This window comes from Salvelinus alpinus, chromosome 9 (genome assembly GCF_045679555.1).
Source record: "Salvelinus alpinus chromosome 9, SLU_Salpinus.1, whole genome shotgun sequence".
In the NCBI taxonomy this organism is placed as follows: Eukaryota; Metazoa; Chordata; class Actinopteri; order Salmoniformes; family Salmonidae; genus Salvelinus; species Salvelinus alpinus.
Window position 1 is genome coordinate 40,682,455 of NC_092094.1, and position 19,149 is coordinate 40,701,603.

Consider the following 19,149-nt stretch of genomic DNA (forward strand, 5'->3'; position numbering starts at 1 on the left):
TCATCCATGTGATTATTTGTGCCAGTGTCTGTGTGTATGTGGTTCCGTGTAGCTCAGTTGGTAGAGCATGGGAAGTGCCAGGGTTGTGGGTTCGAGTTCCATGGGGGACAATTATGAAAAAAGTATTATAATGTATGTACTTGCTACTGTAAATTGCTCTGGATAAGAGTGTCTGCTAAAATGTAAATGTACTGTAATCCCACCTTCAGTCCAGCTGCAGGTCACTCGGGGACTTGTTTCTCTTGCTCTCTCGCTTCCTTATCTTTCTAGTTAATCGTTGAACAATGTAAGAAGTACTTCACCACTATTGTGTATTTATGTGTACACTCAAGATGAAGGGGATGAAGGGGAATGTCCTAAAGGACATTTTCTTCTGAGGGGAAATACTGTAGACCTAGACTACAGGATCCTCATGCCCAAACAATATGTGGTAGGAAAGATGTGAGATTACATAGGCAAATGCACTGTGCGATATATGTGATATTGTACAATAGTGTAGATTAAACTTAAAGTGTTTGGTAGTGTAATGCAAATACATTCCGGTATGCAGGTCCTGGAGGACAAATAATGTGACCATGTTGAATCTGCTCAGTATGGTCCCAGGCTGCAATTCATATATCAAACAGTAGATTGTGCTGTAATATCAGCAATGAATGATTTCATGCTAGTCAGTCATCACACCGATTTTTCATTTTTTACAATAATCTTGAGAAGCATACCATTGAACCACAAGTGTATCTACAGTACAAATAGTCAAACTGATAAATGTATCTGTGTGTAGTAAGAGGGGAAGTATTCCAATGTAATATTTATTATTTGTGAGGATGTTTGTTTTCTTTAAATCCAAGAGAGCCTACATAGCGCTTTGAAACTGAAGGTGATTCGAGATCTTTCTAGGGGGTATGACATTTTACTATAAGAGAAAGTTCTGGCAGAAAATCTATAAGAGTACTGAATAAACAAAGTATGAAATGACAACAGCTCAAGACTGAAGTCATTCAATATCGTGTTCATGTTTAATGGTTTAATTCTCTTGAAGTCTTTTGAAGATTTACACCTGATCATAAACACTGGGTACATGCAGGCGTGTCAAAGACAAAGGACCAGTGAGTGAAACCCTAACCATGTCCACCCCCATTCTGGACTGATTGGACGTACCATTCAACCCTTAATAAGCTGTTACATGACTTTACTGATGGACAGGTCAGCTCAGGTCAAATCCCCATGTCTGGATTGGGTGTAGGCCTCAATAACAAACTATAATCAATAAGTTAGTGGATACATCCTTTGATTTAGTTTTTATATTACCATGAGCTAATGAGTCACAACAAAAAACAGGTATTTCATAGCTTTACTTTGGTTTAAATAACTTTTTTACATAAAAAAAATAACATTCAATATTACATGAAGATAGATTAACAAGTAGATAGGAAAGGTTTTGGTTGAGCATCATAATCCTAGCAAGAAAAAGTATGTAACACAGACTATGGAAAGCACTGTATGTAATCTGATCCGTGCTGGTGCTTGAGTTCCATTTGTTTTCCTGGTAGGATCAACCCAACCATTAACCCCATCATGGTTTGAACAAAGGGGGTGGGTAAACCCCCGGTCCCTGGTTCTATAGGCCCAATGGTGTTCTGGTCAACCCAACATACAAAATAACACTGGAGCCTTGAGAATTGATACAACCATGAAGCCAAATAATTAGTCAAAGTAAGGTTAACATAAAATGGCCATACAAAATATAAATATCAGGTCTGCTCATAAATTTAAGTTACCAAAGATGGACGACCACCAATTACATTGCTAAATCCTTTGCTCCTGCAGTGCAACATAATTCTCTCACTCCTCTTCCCTAGTTTCTCTTCTTTCTTTCACCCCCTCTCTTCCCGTTCTCTTTTTTTCACATTCACTTTTGTCCCTTACTGCGTCCATACTCTCTGGTCTCCCTCTCTCTCAGGCTGTCTCTCATTGGTCCAGCTCGTTGCTGTCTTGGCTGCAGGGTCTGTAGTGGCGCTGGCAAAACTCCCGAATCCGTGCACATGCCTCCACCATCATCTCCTCTGGTACGGTCACCACGATCCGGAAGTAATTTGGGTACTCAAATGCCTGCAGGGAGAGAAGAGTTGTAAAAGACAGAACAAGGACATTTCTCCACCCTCGGTAGACAAAAAGGATGGATGAGACCATTGTGTGTGTGATGTTTTACTGTAGCAGGCAGGCAGAAGACGGACTGCTCAGTCACCAGATGCTCAGTGAACTGCACATCATTCTGGAACTCTGGGAAGTGTTTCATCTCAATCCCCACCTAGAAATGCCAAGACACGCACTAAGTATCCTGGTCTGTTCTATTATCTCCCCACCTACCAACTCCACACCAAGAGTTCTGGACACGTGAGACTCACCATGAGGTACATGGCTCCTGCTGGCAGCACAGGGGTCAGCCCAGGAACAGTGGACAGTTCAGAGAAACAGATCTCTGAGTTTGACTGAGAAAGAAGCAGGAAACCAGTCAATAGACAAGTCAGTAGGACAGTCAGACAGACAGATATCCAGATACGTCAATATGTTAGACTACTACCATCTGTAAATAAAGTAATTGGGGAAGGTTCAAGGGAGGGGGACTCACCTTGAGGAAACTGAGGGTTCTGTAGTAAAACTCCTGGGGCGTGTTGTTCAGGATGCTCTCTATCGCCCCCTGGACAACAGTGCAGGCACCGAGAATCCTCTGGCTAAGCTTAACCAAACCCTGACGAATCTAAACGCAGAAGAGAAACAAATTAGACACATAAGAAGTGATTCAACCCCCAGAGGACATGCACAGACTAATTTTACTGTGTGAGTATTGGTGTAGTGCAGGGAACATCAAGCAGATTCAGACGCGGGCCAATCTTTTCTTGAGCAGATGGTCAGGGGGACGGAACATAATTACAAATCATTTGTAGACTTCAAATTGACCGCAAGAAGCCAAAACAGATATAATATTTGACTAAAATAATAATTTCAAACCTTGCTTACATTTGTGTACAATCATGTGATTATTATTATTATTATTATGGCTTCATGGTTGTATGTACACTGAGTATACCAAATATTAGGAACACCTTCCTAATATTGAGTTGCATCCCCCCTTTTCCCCTCAGAACAGCCTCAATTCGTCTGGGCATGGACTCTACAAGGTGTCAAAAGCGTTCCACAGGGATTCTGGCCCATGTCGACTCCAATGCTTCCCACAGTTGTGTCAAGTAGGCTGGATGTCCTTTGGGTGATGGACCATTCTTGATACACACGGGCAACTGTTGAGCTTGAAAAACCCAGCAGCGTTGCAGTTCTTGACATAAACTGGTGCACCTGGCACCTACTACCATACCCCGTTCAAAGGCACTAAAATCTTTTGTCTAGCCCATTCACCCTCAGAATACACAATCCATGTCTCAATTGTCTCAAGGCTTAAAAACCTTTCTTTAACCTGTCTCCTCCCCTTCATCTACACGGATTGAAGTGGATTTAACAAGTGACATCAATAAGGGATCATAGCTTTCACCTGGATTCACCTGGTCAGTCTATGTCATGGAAATAGCAGGTGTTCTTAATGTTTGTATACTCAGTGTATATCTCTCTATTATGCGTGGGAATACTTTGGAACAGATTTCCAAAATTAAAATCACTTGGACCTGATTTGCTGGCGTTTTATACATTGTTTAACATCCAACAATAAAATGTGAATTCAAACAAAGAAATATTTTGCTCAGAAAACCTCCAGGACCACGTAAAATCACCCTTGGGCTGTCAGTTAGGGAACACTGGTGTAGTGTAATGTATGTGTATAGATAAACTGGACCATACATATGCAATTAGTGAGAGGCTGAAGGATTTACCTCTTTTCCGAAGAGTTGATTCCTGTCATGAATGAGGATCCAGCCCATCCTCCAGCCAGGAACCAACCATCGCTTGGCCAGACCGCCACATGCCAGGATGGGCACATCACTGCTGAGGCACGCCATAGATTGGTACTTGCAACCTGGAAACACCTGATCATGGAGATACAGTAAACACTCATATCAATACAAAACACTGTAGAGGACAATGTCAAATCATCAGTGTTAGTTTACACTAAAGGGAAAGTGTTTTTACATAGTGATACATGTCTATTCTATCCACACTGCAGAGCAGTACACTCAGGGTCGTGCAAATGTCTTGAAAAATACACCCAACCACCAAGCAGATTGTGGCCAGTAAAAAAGGAAATGCAACAGATGAGACCGATCCAAGATAAATCTGATTGAAGGCCAGCTTGGGAAGGGAAAAGGGTAGAGCTGTGTTGACTAATCAAAAATGTCCTTTTGACACAAAGACCCTGATGTTTAGTGGGACTGACTTTTTTGATAAAAAAATACCTTTCTGCGAAAAGCAACCAAGGAGAGCAAATTTGGCAGTTGTGGAGATTCAAATAGATTAGAATAGAGGGGAAATCTTCAATTTCCACTTAAGGTCACTTCCAAGCTGTGTGGCTCAGCACAGCTTTCAAAGATGTTCAAAATCTGCCATTTCAGTGTGTTTGAGGCAAACAATTGCAGCCCTCATCTTGATTTTAGATTGGGTAATTCAAAATGTAATAAGCTGTTTTTGAGTATGTAACTGTAATCCAATTACACATTTTTTAAGAAGTTAAATAACTCCAGATGGGCTGGTACAGTAACTGTAATAAGCTGGCTTTCATTAGAGATGAGGCCTTGACGTCGCGTTTGGGATCCGCCCCGCATCCTATTGGTCAGAGCACAGTGACTGACAGTTCAGAAAAAGCTAATCTTAAACCTCACCTCAGACCTAATTTACAAACAGAGCATTTTTGGCACCACTCTATGCTCTCGTGAGCGATAGGCTTTTTCCACAGAGAGGAGCCCACAGGGGCCCTTAGGGAAAGAGCCTGGTGCTTGCCAAACATTCCCCTCTAACCGTGAGATGGAACTGATGCTGCCCAGACACGTCATGCCTCCACGCAGCCCCTAAACACCCCCACTCCCCCCACCCTCTCACCCGCTCTCGCACTATACTACCCTCACATCTACATTAATCGCAAACACATGCGGAAAAAGTGCACAGTCATTCTGAGTTCTTCTGTTGTCCTGAGTGAGACATTGCTGGATTCAGAGCTCATGTGATTTATGCACTCACCCCCTCTAAAGGATTCACAAATCACCCCAACCACCTCTCTCCATTCTCACAGGGACTAATCATAAAAAACACAGATTTCTTGTAAATCTCATCAATGCATGAAATACTGCAAAAATACTGTTCCCCTATTAAATACATCTTAAAACACCTTACAGAATTTCAATTTAACACCCAACAATGGTAAAAACAAATTCCAATACCTTAAACTATCCCCCCAAAATCTTAAAATAACTCTCGGAAATTACTAAACTAATTCCAACCCTCAAAGCAGAGCAGAGGAGCGCCTACTGACGATTTTGAGGTGGTACAGAAAGCAGCTGCTGCTTCACGAGATATCTCTACCTGAAAATACATGATCTAAGTGATTGATAGTTGGTATTCAACAGTCATAAAAGTATGCCTTATTTACTTTGAAGAACTACAATATAGTGATTTTGTCAGACAGCATAAGCAGCAGCTCTATAGAGATGAGATGATGACTTGGAATTAAATAATAAAGTAATCAAATAAAACAAATGTAATATACACAACAGCTGAAATATTTTATTAAAGTAATGTTAACAAATTATGGTTTATATGTGATAAGCATCATGGAACTTTGATTCACTGTTTTATTCTGTGTTGTTACAGCATTCAACCCACATAGTGCTTTTAATGTTTAAAAAAGTAATCGAAACCGAAATTATATTTTTTTTTAACGAAACGGAACCGTCCTCAAAAAGCACTAATCACTCAGCACTACTACAGTATTACCTCTGTGGCTCATCCTTCACTTGCCCTGGCTGACCTAACCCCAGCACTGTTGCTCCGCCACTGCCAGCCCCGCATTCAGCCTGTGACACCCCTAATCCCCCCAGTGCTGATGTGGACGTGTCAGGCAGGTCTCCTCGGATACCCAGCAGAGCTGAGCCAGGGAAAACCTCCCTGTTACAGAATGTTAAAGAATGTGCCTCGCTGGTATTATGTATTACATGAGGGCCAGTGGCCAGCACGTAGGCTATACCCCAGAACTAGAAGCCTCCTCCTGGATGCATGACCTGGCTATTACTGTACTCCACCACACCTCCATAGAACCCCATAAACCAATTCACCCTGTGTTACACCCTAGTAAGCTCAACATCTTCATAATGCCAGAAGACAATACATTATCCTCTCCTTTTATGCAACAGACACAATGGCAGTTCTCTATTAATCTGTATGAGTGTTTGTCTGTGTTGTGTTTGTTTCTGAGAGGGCTTCTGTGTGTGTCTTGAACTCACCATGTCACCATAGATCTCATCAGCCAGGATTGGGATGCAATTTTTGGAGGCAACTAGACAAGAGAATAGACACAGTCATAGTTGTTTTAGTATAAATCCTTATATTGTGCTATAATGAGAGGGAACACTGTGGCTCAGGGGGTGAATGAACAGAGCTCACCAGAGAGGACATTCTTTAGGTGCTCTTTACTGTAGACAGAGCCGCAAGGGTTGGAAGGATTGTTGATGATCAGGCAGGTTGTCCTGTCATCGATCAGGCTTTCCATGTGCTGGAGATCGATCTCCCAAGACTTCTCTGGCTGCAAGTACAGACAAAGCCACTATGAGGCAGAGAGTAGGCACATGCACTTGAAAACACACAAACCTATCTGCAGATTCTGCACTGCCCTAACTATCTCAACTGACCTTTGATCTCTTAGTGCTATGATATCTTAGTGCTATGAAATGATATGCAGCTCCAAGTATTTATGTATTTGTATGTATGTAGTATGTAGTATGTAGTATGTTTGTGTGTGTGTGTGTGTGTGTGTGTGTGTGTGTGTGTGTGTGTGTGTGTGTGTGTGTGTGTGTGTGTGTGTGTGTGTGTGTGTGTGTGTGTGTGTGTGTGTGTGTGTGTGTGTGTGTGTGTGTGTGTGTGTGTGTGTGTGTGTGTGTGTGTGTGTGTGTGTGTGTGTGTGTGTGTGTGTGTGTGTGTGTGTGTGTGTGTAAGCCTAAAGGAAAGTAAGTATCCAATGTGATTTATAAGTGCCAGATTTGCACCAGTGAGGAAGAACTCAGCATTTCCCCCAATCTTTCCCTTTCAACAATATATTTTTCCCCGCCCTTGATCTCTCCCTCTTTCTTTCTCTTCACAAAAAAATCTATATCAGCCCGCTTTTTCTTTGTTTGCTTTATTTTCCCTCTATTTTGTTCCTTCTCCTCAAAACATGTTTTTGTCACTCTCCCTCACATTTGAATCGCTCCCCTCTCCCTCCAGTACTCACCAGCAGGTTGTACAGTTTGACCTGGATTCCCAGAGACACAGCCAAAGTCTTGTAGAGGGAGAATCCAGGGCAGGGGATTAGGATGTTGTCTCCAGGGTTACACAGCACCGTGATGGCCAGATCTATAGCCTGGCTGCAGCCACTGGTCAGAACCACATCCTGCAAAGGAAGATAACAAGAGATTGTTAGACGTCTGTATGTCCTCTAGTTCTGGGGAAAGTTACAGTAGGGAGACAGAGGTGAACATATGGTGAAGAAAAATAAAGTTTGAATGAGGAAAAGCAGATAAAGGATGAGTCAGGTAAACGCACCTCTGCCTCCAAGGGGGCCTCGGGGCAACTGTAGAAGTTTGCCACCACATCTCTGCTCTTCTGATAACCTGTCGATGAGTAGAAGACAACAGCTTATATTTTGTATTGTGTACTGTATTCAGTAGTCTGCTGGGACAAAGGGAGATTTCGCATGCATAAGTCATTAGAGCTACAATCATCATCAATCATAGCGGGGGACCTATTCAGTTCATCTGCAGACAGGTTAATGGCCCTATTTCACTTAGCTCTCTTAACTTCCCTGACCGAAATTCCTTTATAACATCCAACCTCTCAACCCCTTGCAAGTCACCCAACTCCCCTTTAAGCTGTGCCTCATCTAATATCTTCTCAATTACCATGTAATTTTCTTTACAAAAAAATATAATTTTACACCATCTCACTCTATCCTTAGTATTTTGCACTTGACAAGCTTTTTGAAGTGTTGGTGCTGTGATAAAGTGTTTGCATGAGTCTTACCAACAGAGGGAGCATAGCCATTGTATTTGTGTGAGTCAATGGCATCCTTCAAGGCCTGGGTAACTTTTTCATCGGTAGGCAGGTTCCCGAACACTGTAGGGTCCCCTGATGGTGTGACAGAAAGACAAAGGAGTACATAAGAAACATAATTCTGGACAACTGCACATCACAAGTGAACACACTGAGTATATGCAAATAAGATAGTGGTGTAGCATCTCACCAATGGATAGAGCAATCATGGGCTTCTCGGGGTTGGGTGTGAGCTTCATCCCGTCCACAATGGCACGGATGGGATTCAAGGTGTTGATTGACATCTCTGAGGGCCGGATGTTCCATCGCTGGCTGCGGCTCTTCTGCTTGGATTTATAAACACTGCCTTTCACAGTCTTATGTTGGATACCATTCTCGTTAAGACCTTTTCCATTGACGCCATTGAGAGAACTATTCTCATTGACACCATTCCCATTCATTTTGACCACATAGGAATTGTCCTCCATGTTACAACTGCAGCTCCAGATGGAAGTGATAGGAAGAAAAGTCAAATTGGGAGTAAAAGATAGGTAAAACAAATAGATTTCGATTAATAATTCCTGCATTACATTTTTTTGAAAAATATCATACAAATAAAATACTATACTATACTAAAATTATGAATGAATATACAAATAATACATTGGAAAACTGCAAATAAACTTGTTGGATAATTAAACGTCAGTGCAGAGAAGTAGGCTAGCCCAGATGTTCAATTACCCATGTAAATTCAACAGGTGCCATGTCTATAAAATCCAGATTGAACTCAAACGCGCTGCGTTTACTGTTCTGAACTGAAATGAAGATATGCGCGCAGTTGAACATTAAGGTGGCCTAATGAAGAGTCATCTACTGATCGGACTTGGACAAGTCTATCAATGACTTTCTTATCACAAGCGCAGTATAAATATATGCATTGTATAGTCCATAAGCTAAGAAATAAAACACATTTACATCACGCAAGAACAATAAATTAATAACCTAATTAACTTACATTTAACATAATAAAATCGAATCATTTAATCAACTCGTTGAGTTATCCCAAAAATATGAGAAACATAAGAAAATTTAAATAAGACAAAAACAACAAATATTCTGAAACGACATTGCCTATAGGCATCTCTTTTAAATAAGGTAATATTTGTTTCTACATGCGTAATAATAAACATGCGAGCTATACCTTAAATAAAAGGCAATAATACATTTGACCCGTAGCGGATTATACATTTCCTGTTAATAAATTGGATATTTACTTGCTAAGGGTAGTTAAATGCGTAATCATACATTTAAATGACAAAATAATGTTTAAATACCTTTACAATCTCAAAATAATTTCACACTCCAAATGAAGGAATTCAGGTAAAATATTCTATATGTACTTATACTGATAAGTCTGTTATAAACCAGCTTTATAGCAAGCCCCCGAAAATGGGTGTTGGACCCTGCCCATCACTTCATTGGTGGAGACTGAGTGTTGTGCCATACACCCTGTTACACCATTCCCAAAAATGTGAAACACCTCAAGGTTTGGGTTTATATGTATCATTTAACTCTTTCCAAAGGACATATACGAGACTCGTGACAGGAGACCCGTATGCGTCCTCGTGCGTAATGCACATTTTCATGAATGGGAGATTTTTTTCGAATGAAGCATCAATCAGTTTCGATTAATCAAAGTAATTGATTTCAGCCTCTAACAACGGATCTCTCAAAAACGTGTTGAGGCTCAGTCAGGTTGAGTGCAGTTTAGGATTAGTATGATTTTTCCATTGTAAAAAAAAAAACAATGTAAAAATGGGGGTAAGTAGGCTAATAGACCCTAATCTATGGAACAGCTACACCTTGCTTACATGATGGTCTCTCCAGAACTGGTTTTGAGAGTGTTGTTTCAATGCTCCATGCATTGGGTTATTTTAAAATCCAGATTCTGAAGGGAATTATGATTTCTGGCAAATGACCACAGCATGTACAGTATGTATACAGGAGTACATGTAAGCTAAATAGGTATAGACAGTCAAATACAGATAAGTAGTATACGATACAGTGCAATTGCTTCATGTGTGGAAAATAAAGCTTCAATTTATACACGTTGAAAATTCACACTTGACCATTTCTATTTAACACAGTAATGTAACAGGTAGCCTACAGCATAACTGTTGTTTTTTTGCTTCACTCTGGGGTTGATTACCCTCATGATGGGTAAATCAGTGAACTGGGACTGAAGGATTCGTGGTGCAATATTGATAAAGAGAGAGCTGTGTCCTGAAACATTTACAGAGGAATGTACTTTCTCTCAAGATAAATAAATACAAATCCTAGTAAGAACATTTTGCAGTCGTCCAAAACACACAAAACTCCCCTGAAACTTTGTACCCCACCATCCCCTTATCATCTGGCTAAGGACCCTTTGCCCTATGCACCAGCCAGTGTGGTGGGGTTGAGTCAGTGAAGGACCCTGTCATTCTCCGTACCTATGTTGACCACGTTCCTGTCCACCTTCTACATACACAATATTCTGAATAAATAAAACATTTACCTTGAAACACATACCCTAAATCGATGTCCTCACTTGACCTACCCCAAAATGATTATGGACTAACAGTACTTTTCCCTCTAAAGGCAGTGTGTCAACACAAATGCATAGGGGGTATGCACTAACAGTTTGATGACCCTTAACATGTCACTTACATCACAGCCAGGAATGATTCACAGCTCTCCATTTGTACATCTGTTGTCGGGCGATTCCACACCAACTGGAGCGGAAAATATTTTTGGTATCGCAGATTGTTCTGACAATTCTCACATAGAAACTTCATTGAGAGGAAGGATGTTTGAAATGCTTTTTACAGTTTTATCACAAACCATTTTTTAGAAAATTATAACGAAAGTGGCCATTTTAGGCCCTTTTTTAGACCTATACATGCCTCCTGGAAGACGTTCTGATCTGTGAACACCAAGTGATACAGAAAACATTTGTGTCACAATACTCCTTATGTGCTCTAAAATATGGAGTATGTCTTGATTCTGAAATTTTTCACATTAATTTATTCAACATTAAATATATTCATATTTCAAAATAACCCTTTTGATGTTGTTCATTTTAAGACATTGTTTAGAACAATATACTCTACAAGTACATCACATTTCCAGAGTGGACTCTGCTAACTCTGAATGTATGAAAAATGTTATGCGCACCACCAACACAGTGAATGGGAAAATGGATTCAAAGGGAACTCCCTCTGCTGGTGACTTGCTGAATGTGCAATCCTAAAAGAGGGCTGTGATTGGTTAATGACCTATGATGTCAATTTCTATATATAAAATGGCTCATATCATTAAAAGTACCAGAGAGAAATTGTAGATGTTTGTAGAGTATAATTGTCACAAACAATGTCTAAAAATAAACTACAGTAAACAGAAATATAAACACACACATGTAAACTGTTTGTCCCATGTTTCATGAGCTGAAATAAGAGATCCAAGAAATGGGGGGTGCGGAGGAGTTTTTCTGTCTGTAATAAAGCCCTTTTGTGGGGGAAAAGCTCATTCTGATTGGCTGGGCCTGGCTCCCCAGTGGGTCGGCCTGGCTCCCAAGTGGGTGAGCCTATGCCCTCCAGGCCCACCAGTGGCGGCACCCCTGCCCTGTGTGAAATCCAAAGATTAGGACCTAATGAATTTATTTAAATCGATTGATTTCCTTATATGAACTGTAACTCAGCAAAACCTTTAGATTGTTGCATGTTGCATTTATATTATTGTTCAGTATAAATAAAAAGTGTCGTTTTGAGGTATTCATTTTAATATTTTTTTTATGTTGAATAAATTTATGTGTATTTCAGAATCTAGACATATTCCATATTTGAGAAAACACTATACGGAGTATAATGACATCAAGATATTGTCTGTCATGCACGGTTCACAGATCATAGGGCATTACAGAAGGCAGGTATACAGTACCAGTCAAAAGTTTGGACACACCTACTCATTCAAAGGGTTTTTCTTTATTTGTACTATTTTCTACATTGTAGAATAATAGTGAAGACATCAACACTATGAAATAACACATATGGAATCATGTTGTAACCAAAAAAGTGATAAACAATTCAAAATACATTTTAGATTTGAGATTTTTCAAAGTAGCCACCCATTGCCTTGATGACAGCTTTGCACATGTAACAGTTTAACTTTCGTCCGTCCCCTCGCCGGGCTCGAACCAGGGACCCTCTGCACACATCAACAACAGTTACCCACGAAGCATCGTTACCCATCGCGCCACAAAAGCCATGATGAATGGCGTATTGCTGCAGAATGCTGTGGTAGCCATGTTGGTTAAGTGTGCCTTGAATTCTGAATAAATCATTGACAGTGTCACCAGCAAAGCACCCCCACACCATCACTCCTCCATGCTTCATGGTGGGAACCACAAATGCGTAAATCATCCATTCACCTACTCTGTGTCTCACAAAGACATGGCGTTTGGAACCAAAAATCTCAAATTTGGACTCATCAGACCAAAGGACAGATTTCTCCGGTCTAATGTCTATTTGTAAACGAAGAGATCTTCTGTTGAATCTGACAATTAATCTTGATGGTTGTACAGTCGTCTCAAAAAAAACTGTGAAGGACCTCGGCGTTACTCTGGACCCTGGTCTCTCTTTTGACAAATATATCAAGACTGTTTCAAGGACCCCTCCTGTCTCAGCCTCCAGTATTGATGCTGCAGTAGTTTATGTGTTGGGGGGCTAGGGTCAGTCTGTTATATCTGGAGTATTTCTCCTGTCTTATCCGGTGTCTTGTGTGAATTTAAGTATGCTCTCTCTAATTCTCTCTCTTTTTCTCTCTTTCTAATTCTCTCTTTCTTTCTCTCTTTCTTTCTTTCTCTCTCTCGGAGGACCTGAGCACCATGCCTCAGGACTACCTGGCCTGATGACTCCTTGCTGTCCCCAGTCCACCTGGCTGTGCTGCTGCTCCAGTTTCAACTGTTCTGCCTGTGGCTATGGAACCCTGACCTGTTTCCCGGACGTGCTACCTGTCCCAGACCTGCTGTTTTCAACTCTCTAGAGACAGCAGGAGCGGTAGAGATACTCTGAATGATTGGTTATGAAAAGCCAACTGACATTTACTCCTGAGGTGCTGAACTGTTGCACCCTCGACAACCACTGTGATTATTATTATTTATGAACATTTGAACATCTTGGCCATCTTCTGTTATAATCTCCACCCGGCACAGCCAGAAGAGGACTGGCCACCCCTTGTAGCCTGGTTCCTCTCTAGGTTTCATCCTAGGTTCTGGCCTTTCTAGGGAGTTTTTCCTAGCCACCGTGCTTCTACACCTTCATTGCTTGCTGTTTGGGGTTTTAGGCAGGGTTTCTGTAAAGCACTTTGTGACATCAGCTGATGTAAGAAGGGCTTTATAAATACATTTGATTGATTGATTGATTGATATTGCTCATGTTTCTTGGCCCAAGCAAGTCTCTTCTTATTATTGGTGTCTTTTAGTAGTAGTTTCTTTGCAGCAATTCAACCATGAAGGCCGGATTCACGCAGTCTCCTCTGAACAGTTGATGTTGAGATGTACCCGTTACTTGAACTCTGTGAAGCATTTATTTGGGATGCAATTTCTGAGGCTAGTAACTCTAATGAACTTATCCTCTGCAGCAGAGGTAACTCTGGGTCTTCCTTTCCTGTGGCGGTCCTCATGAGAGCCAGCTTCATCAAAGCGCTTGATGGTTTTGTGACTGCACCTGAAGAAACATTCAAAGTTCTTTAAATGTTCCATATTGACTGACCTTCATGTATTAAAGTAATGATGGACTGTTGTTTCTCTTTGCTTATTTGTGCTGTTCTTGCCATAATATGGGCTTGGTCTTTTATCAAATAGGGCTATCTTCTGTATACCATCCCTACCTTGTCACAACACTACTGATTGGCTCAAATGCACGAAGAAGGAAAGAAATTCCACAAATTAACTTTTAACAAGGCACATCTGTTAATTTAAATGCATTCCAGGTGACTACCTCATGAAGATGGTTGAGAGTATGCCAAGAGTGTGCAAAGCTGACATCAAGGCAAAGGGTGGCTACTTTGAGGTATCTCAAATATAAAATATATTTAGATTAGTTTAACACTTTTTTGGTTACTACATGATTCCATATGTGTTATTTCATAGTTTTGATGTCTTCACTATTATTATACAATGTAGAAAATATCACAAATGTTGAAAAAACATTGAATGATCAGTTGTGTCCAAACTTTTGATTGGTACTGTAGGTCTAAAAATGGGACTGAAATGGTCAATTTCATCATGATTTTCTTAAAAATGGTTTGTGATACAAATGTAAAAAACATGTTAAACATTCTTCCTCCCAATTAAGTTCCTATGTGAGAATTGCCAGAACAATCTGACTGAGATACTAAAAATATGTTCCGCTCCCGCTGGCATGGAATCACCCTGTTGCATGGTGCAGTGATGTACCCAATTTCTAATAAAGTGATCGTCATTGATTGGTCCTCGAAAAAGAGGTTCACAATGATTGGTCAGAAGATTTAACAGTCCACTCAGAAGCTCTGTGTCATATTTTACCCATGCCATCAAACAGACACCTCTTTGACTCAACATAACCCTGCATGAAATACAACCGTTCCTGAGGTCACACTCATTATTGTGTAAGAATCTAGGTCAGTAAGAAACTGGAGTGTGTATTGTGGTATGTAAAGGGGTATTATACTACACCCGGTAAAATTGGGCCTATTGAAAACGGTTACTGAAATGTAATCTGAATTCTGATGCTCAATAATTAGTTCCAAACTGCCTCAGCAAGCAGCACAAGAACTGTTCGTCGGGAGCTTTATGAAATGGTGTTTCAGATAAAATACAATTGTATTGGTCACATGCAATAACATCTGCTAAATATGTGTATGTGTAATGAAATGCTTGTGTTCCTAGCTCCAATAGTGCAGTAGTATCTAACAATTCACAACAATACACACAAATCTAAAGTAAAATGGAATTTAAAAATATATAAATATTAGGACGAGCAATGTTGGAGTGGCATTGACTAAAATACAGTAGAATAGAATACAGTATATACATATGAAATGAGTAAACATTATTACTGTAAGGATCGACGCTGGAGACGAGAAGCAGGTACAGGGAGTGAACATTTAATGAAACACAGACATGAAACAGAACAGGAGCAGCGTCTAGACAGGGGAAAAATAACCACATCAATACTGACACAGGGAACAAAGTGAGGTGCAGACAGATATAGAGGGGGTAATCAACAAAGTAATGGAGTCCAGGTGAGTCCCATATTGCGCAGCTGCGCATAATGATGGTGACAGGTGTGCATAATGAAGGGAAGCCTGGCACCCCTGAGCGCCAGAGAGGGAGAGTGGGAGCAGACTTGACAGTACCTCCCCATCTAGGGGCGTGTTACGGGATTTTTGTGTTTAATGACTAAAATATGTATACATTTGACTTAGAATTATAACTCATAAATGTTGTGTAATATGTTCCTTATTAGAAAGAATGGAGTTATCTTCAGACAGGCTGGAATGCTGTGTTCCTTACAGGACATTCTGTCTCTACCCAGGGAGGGGAAAGACCTTGAGTTGGTTGCAGATAGCTTAACAGGTGGCAGACAGTAATGAGGCTGTGAACTGTATTGCCATTGTATTCTAGAGGAGGATGGACATTATAACCTATGACATCATCTTTATTATATAACCTGATGTAAATTGTACTATGATTCAGTACTCTCGAGAATAAACGCTATTGATTGATTGATTTTAAGACTGGTTTTCTGTCCATTTGGCTGATAATTATCTTACAAATTCTTATTTATGGGCAGTGTTTTAATTGAATTGGTTGATAAACAGGAATCAAAATTCCTTTAACAGGGCGCCACCCGGCGTCCCACCTGGGCGAGCCTGGCGGGCCGGCCGAGGCATGGGCGCTGGACAAGCTGGCTGAGGCGTAGAAGCCCAACAAGCCGGCAGAGGCGTGGGAGCCTGGTGAGCCGGCTGAGGCGTGTGAGCCTGATGGGCCGGCAGAAGCATGACGTGGGGTGGGCGCCTGCCAAGCCCACCAGGGCAAGAAGACCTCTCGAGTCAGCTAAGGCGTGGAAGCCCGACGAGTCGGCTGAGGCGTGGGAGCCTGACGAACCGGCCGAGGGATGGCGTGAGAGCCTGCCGAGCCAACCGAGGCTTGTGAGTCTCTCAAGCAAGCTGAGGCATAGGAGCCTGATGAGCCAGCTGAGGCATCCCCCGGTTGCTTTGGCAGCGGCACCCGGACCCGACGTCACCAAAAAATATATATATAAAAAATCCCTGATGCTTCCAATTGGGGTGTCAGCATTCTGTAAGGATCAACGCTGGAGACGAGAAGCAGGTACAGGGAGTGAACATATAATGAAACACAGACATGAAACCGAACAGGAGCAGCGTATGGACAGGGTAAAAATAACGACATCAATACTGACACAGGGAACAAAGTGAGGAGCAGACAGATATAGAGGGGGTAATCAAAAAAGTAATGGAGTCCAGGTGAGTCCGATATTGCACAGCTGCAAGTAATGATGGTGACAGGTGTATGTAATGAAGGGCAGCCTGAGAGGGAGAGCAGGAGCAGGCGTGACAATTACAGTGACAAGTGTTCTATTATTAAAGTGACCAGTGATTCCATGTCTATGTATGTAGGGCAGAAGCCTCTAAGGTGCAGGATTGAGTAACCGGGTGGTAGGATGTAGTGATGGCTGATGGCCTTAAGATAGAAGCTATTTTTCAGTCTCTCGGTCACAGCTTTGATGCACCTGTACTGACCTCGCCTTCTGGATGACAGCGGGGTGAACAGGCCGTGGCTCGGGTGGTTGATGTCCTTGATGATATTTTTGGCCTTCTTGTGACATCGGGTGGTGTAGGTATCCTGGAGGGCAGTCAGTGTGCCCCCGGTGATGCGTTGGGCAGGCTGCACCACCCTCTGGAGAGCCATGCGGTTGTGGGCAGTGCAGTTGCCGTACCAGGCAGTGGTACAGTCCAACAGGATGCTCTCAATTGTGCATCTGTAAAAGTTTGTGATGGTCTTAGGGGCCAAGCCAAATTTCTTCAGCCTCCTGAGGTTGAAGAGGTGCTGTTGCGCCTTCTTCACCACACTGTCTGTGTGGGTGGACCATATCAGATTGTCAGTGATGCCTACTACAGTTGTGTCGTCTGTAAACTTGGTGATTGAGTTGGTGGCTTGCGTGGCCATGGAGTCATGGGTGAACAGGGAGTACAGGAGGGGGCTGAACACACACCCTTGTGGGGCCCTTGTGTTGAGGATCAGCGAAGTTGAGGTGTTGGTTCCTACCTTTACCACCTGTGGGTGGTAAAGGGCCCCGAGCTTAATGATGAGCTTGGAGGGTACTATGGTGTTGAAGGCTGAGCTATAGTCAATGAACAGCATTCCTACATAGGTATTCCTCTTGTCCAGATGGGATAGGGCAGTGTGCACTGCAATGGTGATTGCATCGTCTGTGGATCTATTGGGGTGGTAAGCAAATTGAAGTGGGTCTAGGGTGTCGGTAAGGTGAAGGTGATATGATCCCAAACTAGCCTCTCAAAGCACTTCATGATGACAGAAGTGAGTGCCACGGAGCGATAGTCATTTAGTTCAGTTAACTTTGCTTTCTTGGGTACAGGAACAATGGTGGACATCTTGAAGCAAGTGGGGACAGCAGACTGGGATAGGGAGAGATTGAATATGTCCGTAAACACTCCAGCCAGCTGGTCTGTGCATGTTCTGAGGATGTGGCTAGGGATGCCATCTGGGCTGGCAGCCTTGTGAGGGTTAACACGCTTAAATGTCTTGCTCAAGTCGGCCACAGAGAACGAGAGCCAGTCCTTGGGAGCGGGCCGCATCGGTGGCACTGTATTATCCTCAAAGTGGGCGAAGAAGGTGTTTAGCTTGTCCGGGAGCAAGACGTCGGTGTCCGCGACATGGCTGGTTTTCCCTTTGTAATCCGTGATTGTCTGTAGACCTTGCCACATGCGTCTCATGTCTGAGCCATTGAATTGCAACTCCACTTTGTCTCTGTACTGACGTTTTGCCTGTTTGATTGCCTTACGGATGGAATAACTACACTGTTTGTATTCGATCATATTCCTAGTCACCTTGCCATGGTTAATTCCCCTACCCCCTATTCCCCTCAGGAACCTAAAAAGATTTGGCATGTGTCCTGAGATCCTCAAAAGGTTCTACAGCTGCAACATCGAGAGCATCCTGACTGGTTGCATCACTGCCTGGTACGGCAACTGCTCTGCCTCTGAACGCAAGGCACTACAGAGGGTAGTGCGTACGGCCCAGTACATCACCGGGGCTAAGCTGCCTGCCATCCAGGACCTCTACTCCAGGCGGTGTCAGAGGAAAAATTGTCAAAGACCCTAGCCACCCCAGTCATAGACTGTTCTCTCTACTACCGCATGGCAAGCAGTACCGGAGTGCCAAGTCTAGGACAGAAAGGCTTCTCAACAGTTTTTACCCCCAAGCCATAAGACTCCTGAACAGGTAATCAAATGGCTACCCGGACTATTTGCATTGTGTGCCCCCCCAACCCCTCTTTTTACGCTGCTGCTACTCTCTGTTTATCATATATGCATAGTCACTTTAACTATACATTCATGTACATACTACCTCAATTGGGCCGGCCAACCAGTGCTCCCGCACATTGGCTAACCGGGCTATCTGCATTGTGTCCCACCCACCAACCCCTCTTTTACGCTATTGCTACTCTCTGTTCGTCATATATGCATAGTCACTTTAACCATATCTACATGTACATACTACCTCAATCAGCCTGACTAATAGGCTCGCTACTGGGTCGATCAGAGCTGCTGATATTCAGATATACAATTGATTCAGTTTAGTCAACAGTG

At 42.2% G+C, this 19,149-nt stretch overlaps 1 protein-coding gene across 2 annotated transcripts; it reads right to left on the reverse strand.

The window, feature by feature from the left end:
- Window positions 1-1,337: 1,337 nt before the first annotated feature.
- LOC139530065 (tyrosine aminotransferase-like) lies at window positions 1,338-9,735 on the reverse strand. 2 transcript variants are annotated; one of them, XM_071326125.1, is made up of 12 exons: window positions 9,549-9,735; window positions 8,426-8,709; window positions 8,206-8,310; window positions 7,729-7,796; window positions 7,418-7,576; window positions 6,595-6,733; window positions 6,435-6,487; window positions 3,879-4,031; window positions 2,630-2,758; window positions 2,406-2,489; window positions 2,210-2,308; window positions 1,338-2,109 (listed from the first exon to the last, which is right to left on the reverse strand). In XM_071326125.1, exons 2-12 carry the CDS (start codon window positions 8,700-8,702, stop codon window positions 1,969-1,971), a joined length of 1,407 nt encoding a protein of 468 aa, XP_071182226.1. In that variant the 5' UTR covers window positions 8,703-8,709; window positions 9,549-9,735; the 3' UTR covers window positions 1,338-1,968. The 2 variants fall into 2 exon arrangements, with proteins under 2 accessions (XP_071182226.1, XP_071182227.1); XM_071326126.1 differs by having other exon boundaries at window positions 8,426-8,715; window positions 9,549-9,670.
- Window positions 9,736-19,149: the final 9,414 nt, after the last annotated feature.

Excerpts from the sequence above, each read along its gene's own strand:
- LOC139530065 (XM_071326125.1), bottom strand. The coding sequence starts at position 8,702 with ATGGAGGACAATTCCTATGTGGTCAAAATGAATGGGAATGGTGTCAAT. Across the intron at positions 6,734-7,417 it reads TCAAACTGTACAACCTGCTG|CCAGAGAAGTCTTGGGAGAT; the intron begins GTGAGTACTGGA and ends CTGTACTTGCAG. Across the intron at positions 6,488-6,594 it reads CCTAAAGAATGTCCTCTCTG|TTGCCTCCAAAAATTGCATC; the intron begins GTGAGCTCTGTT and ends TCTCTTGTCTAG.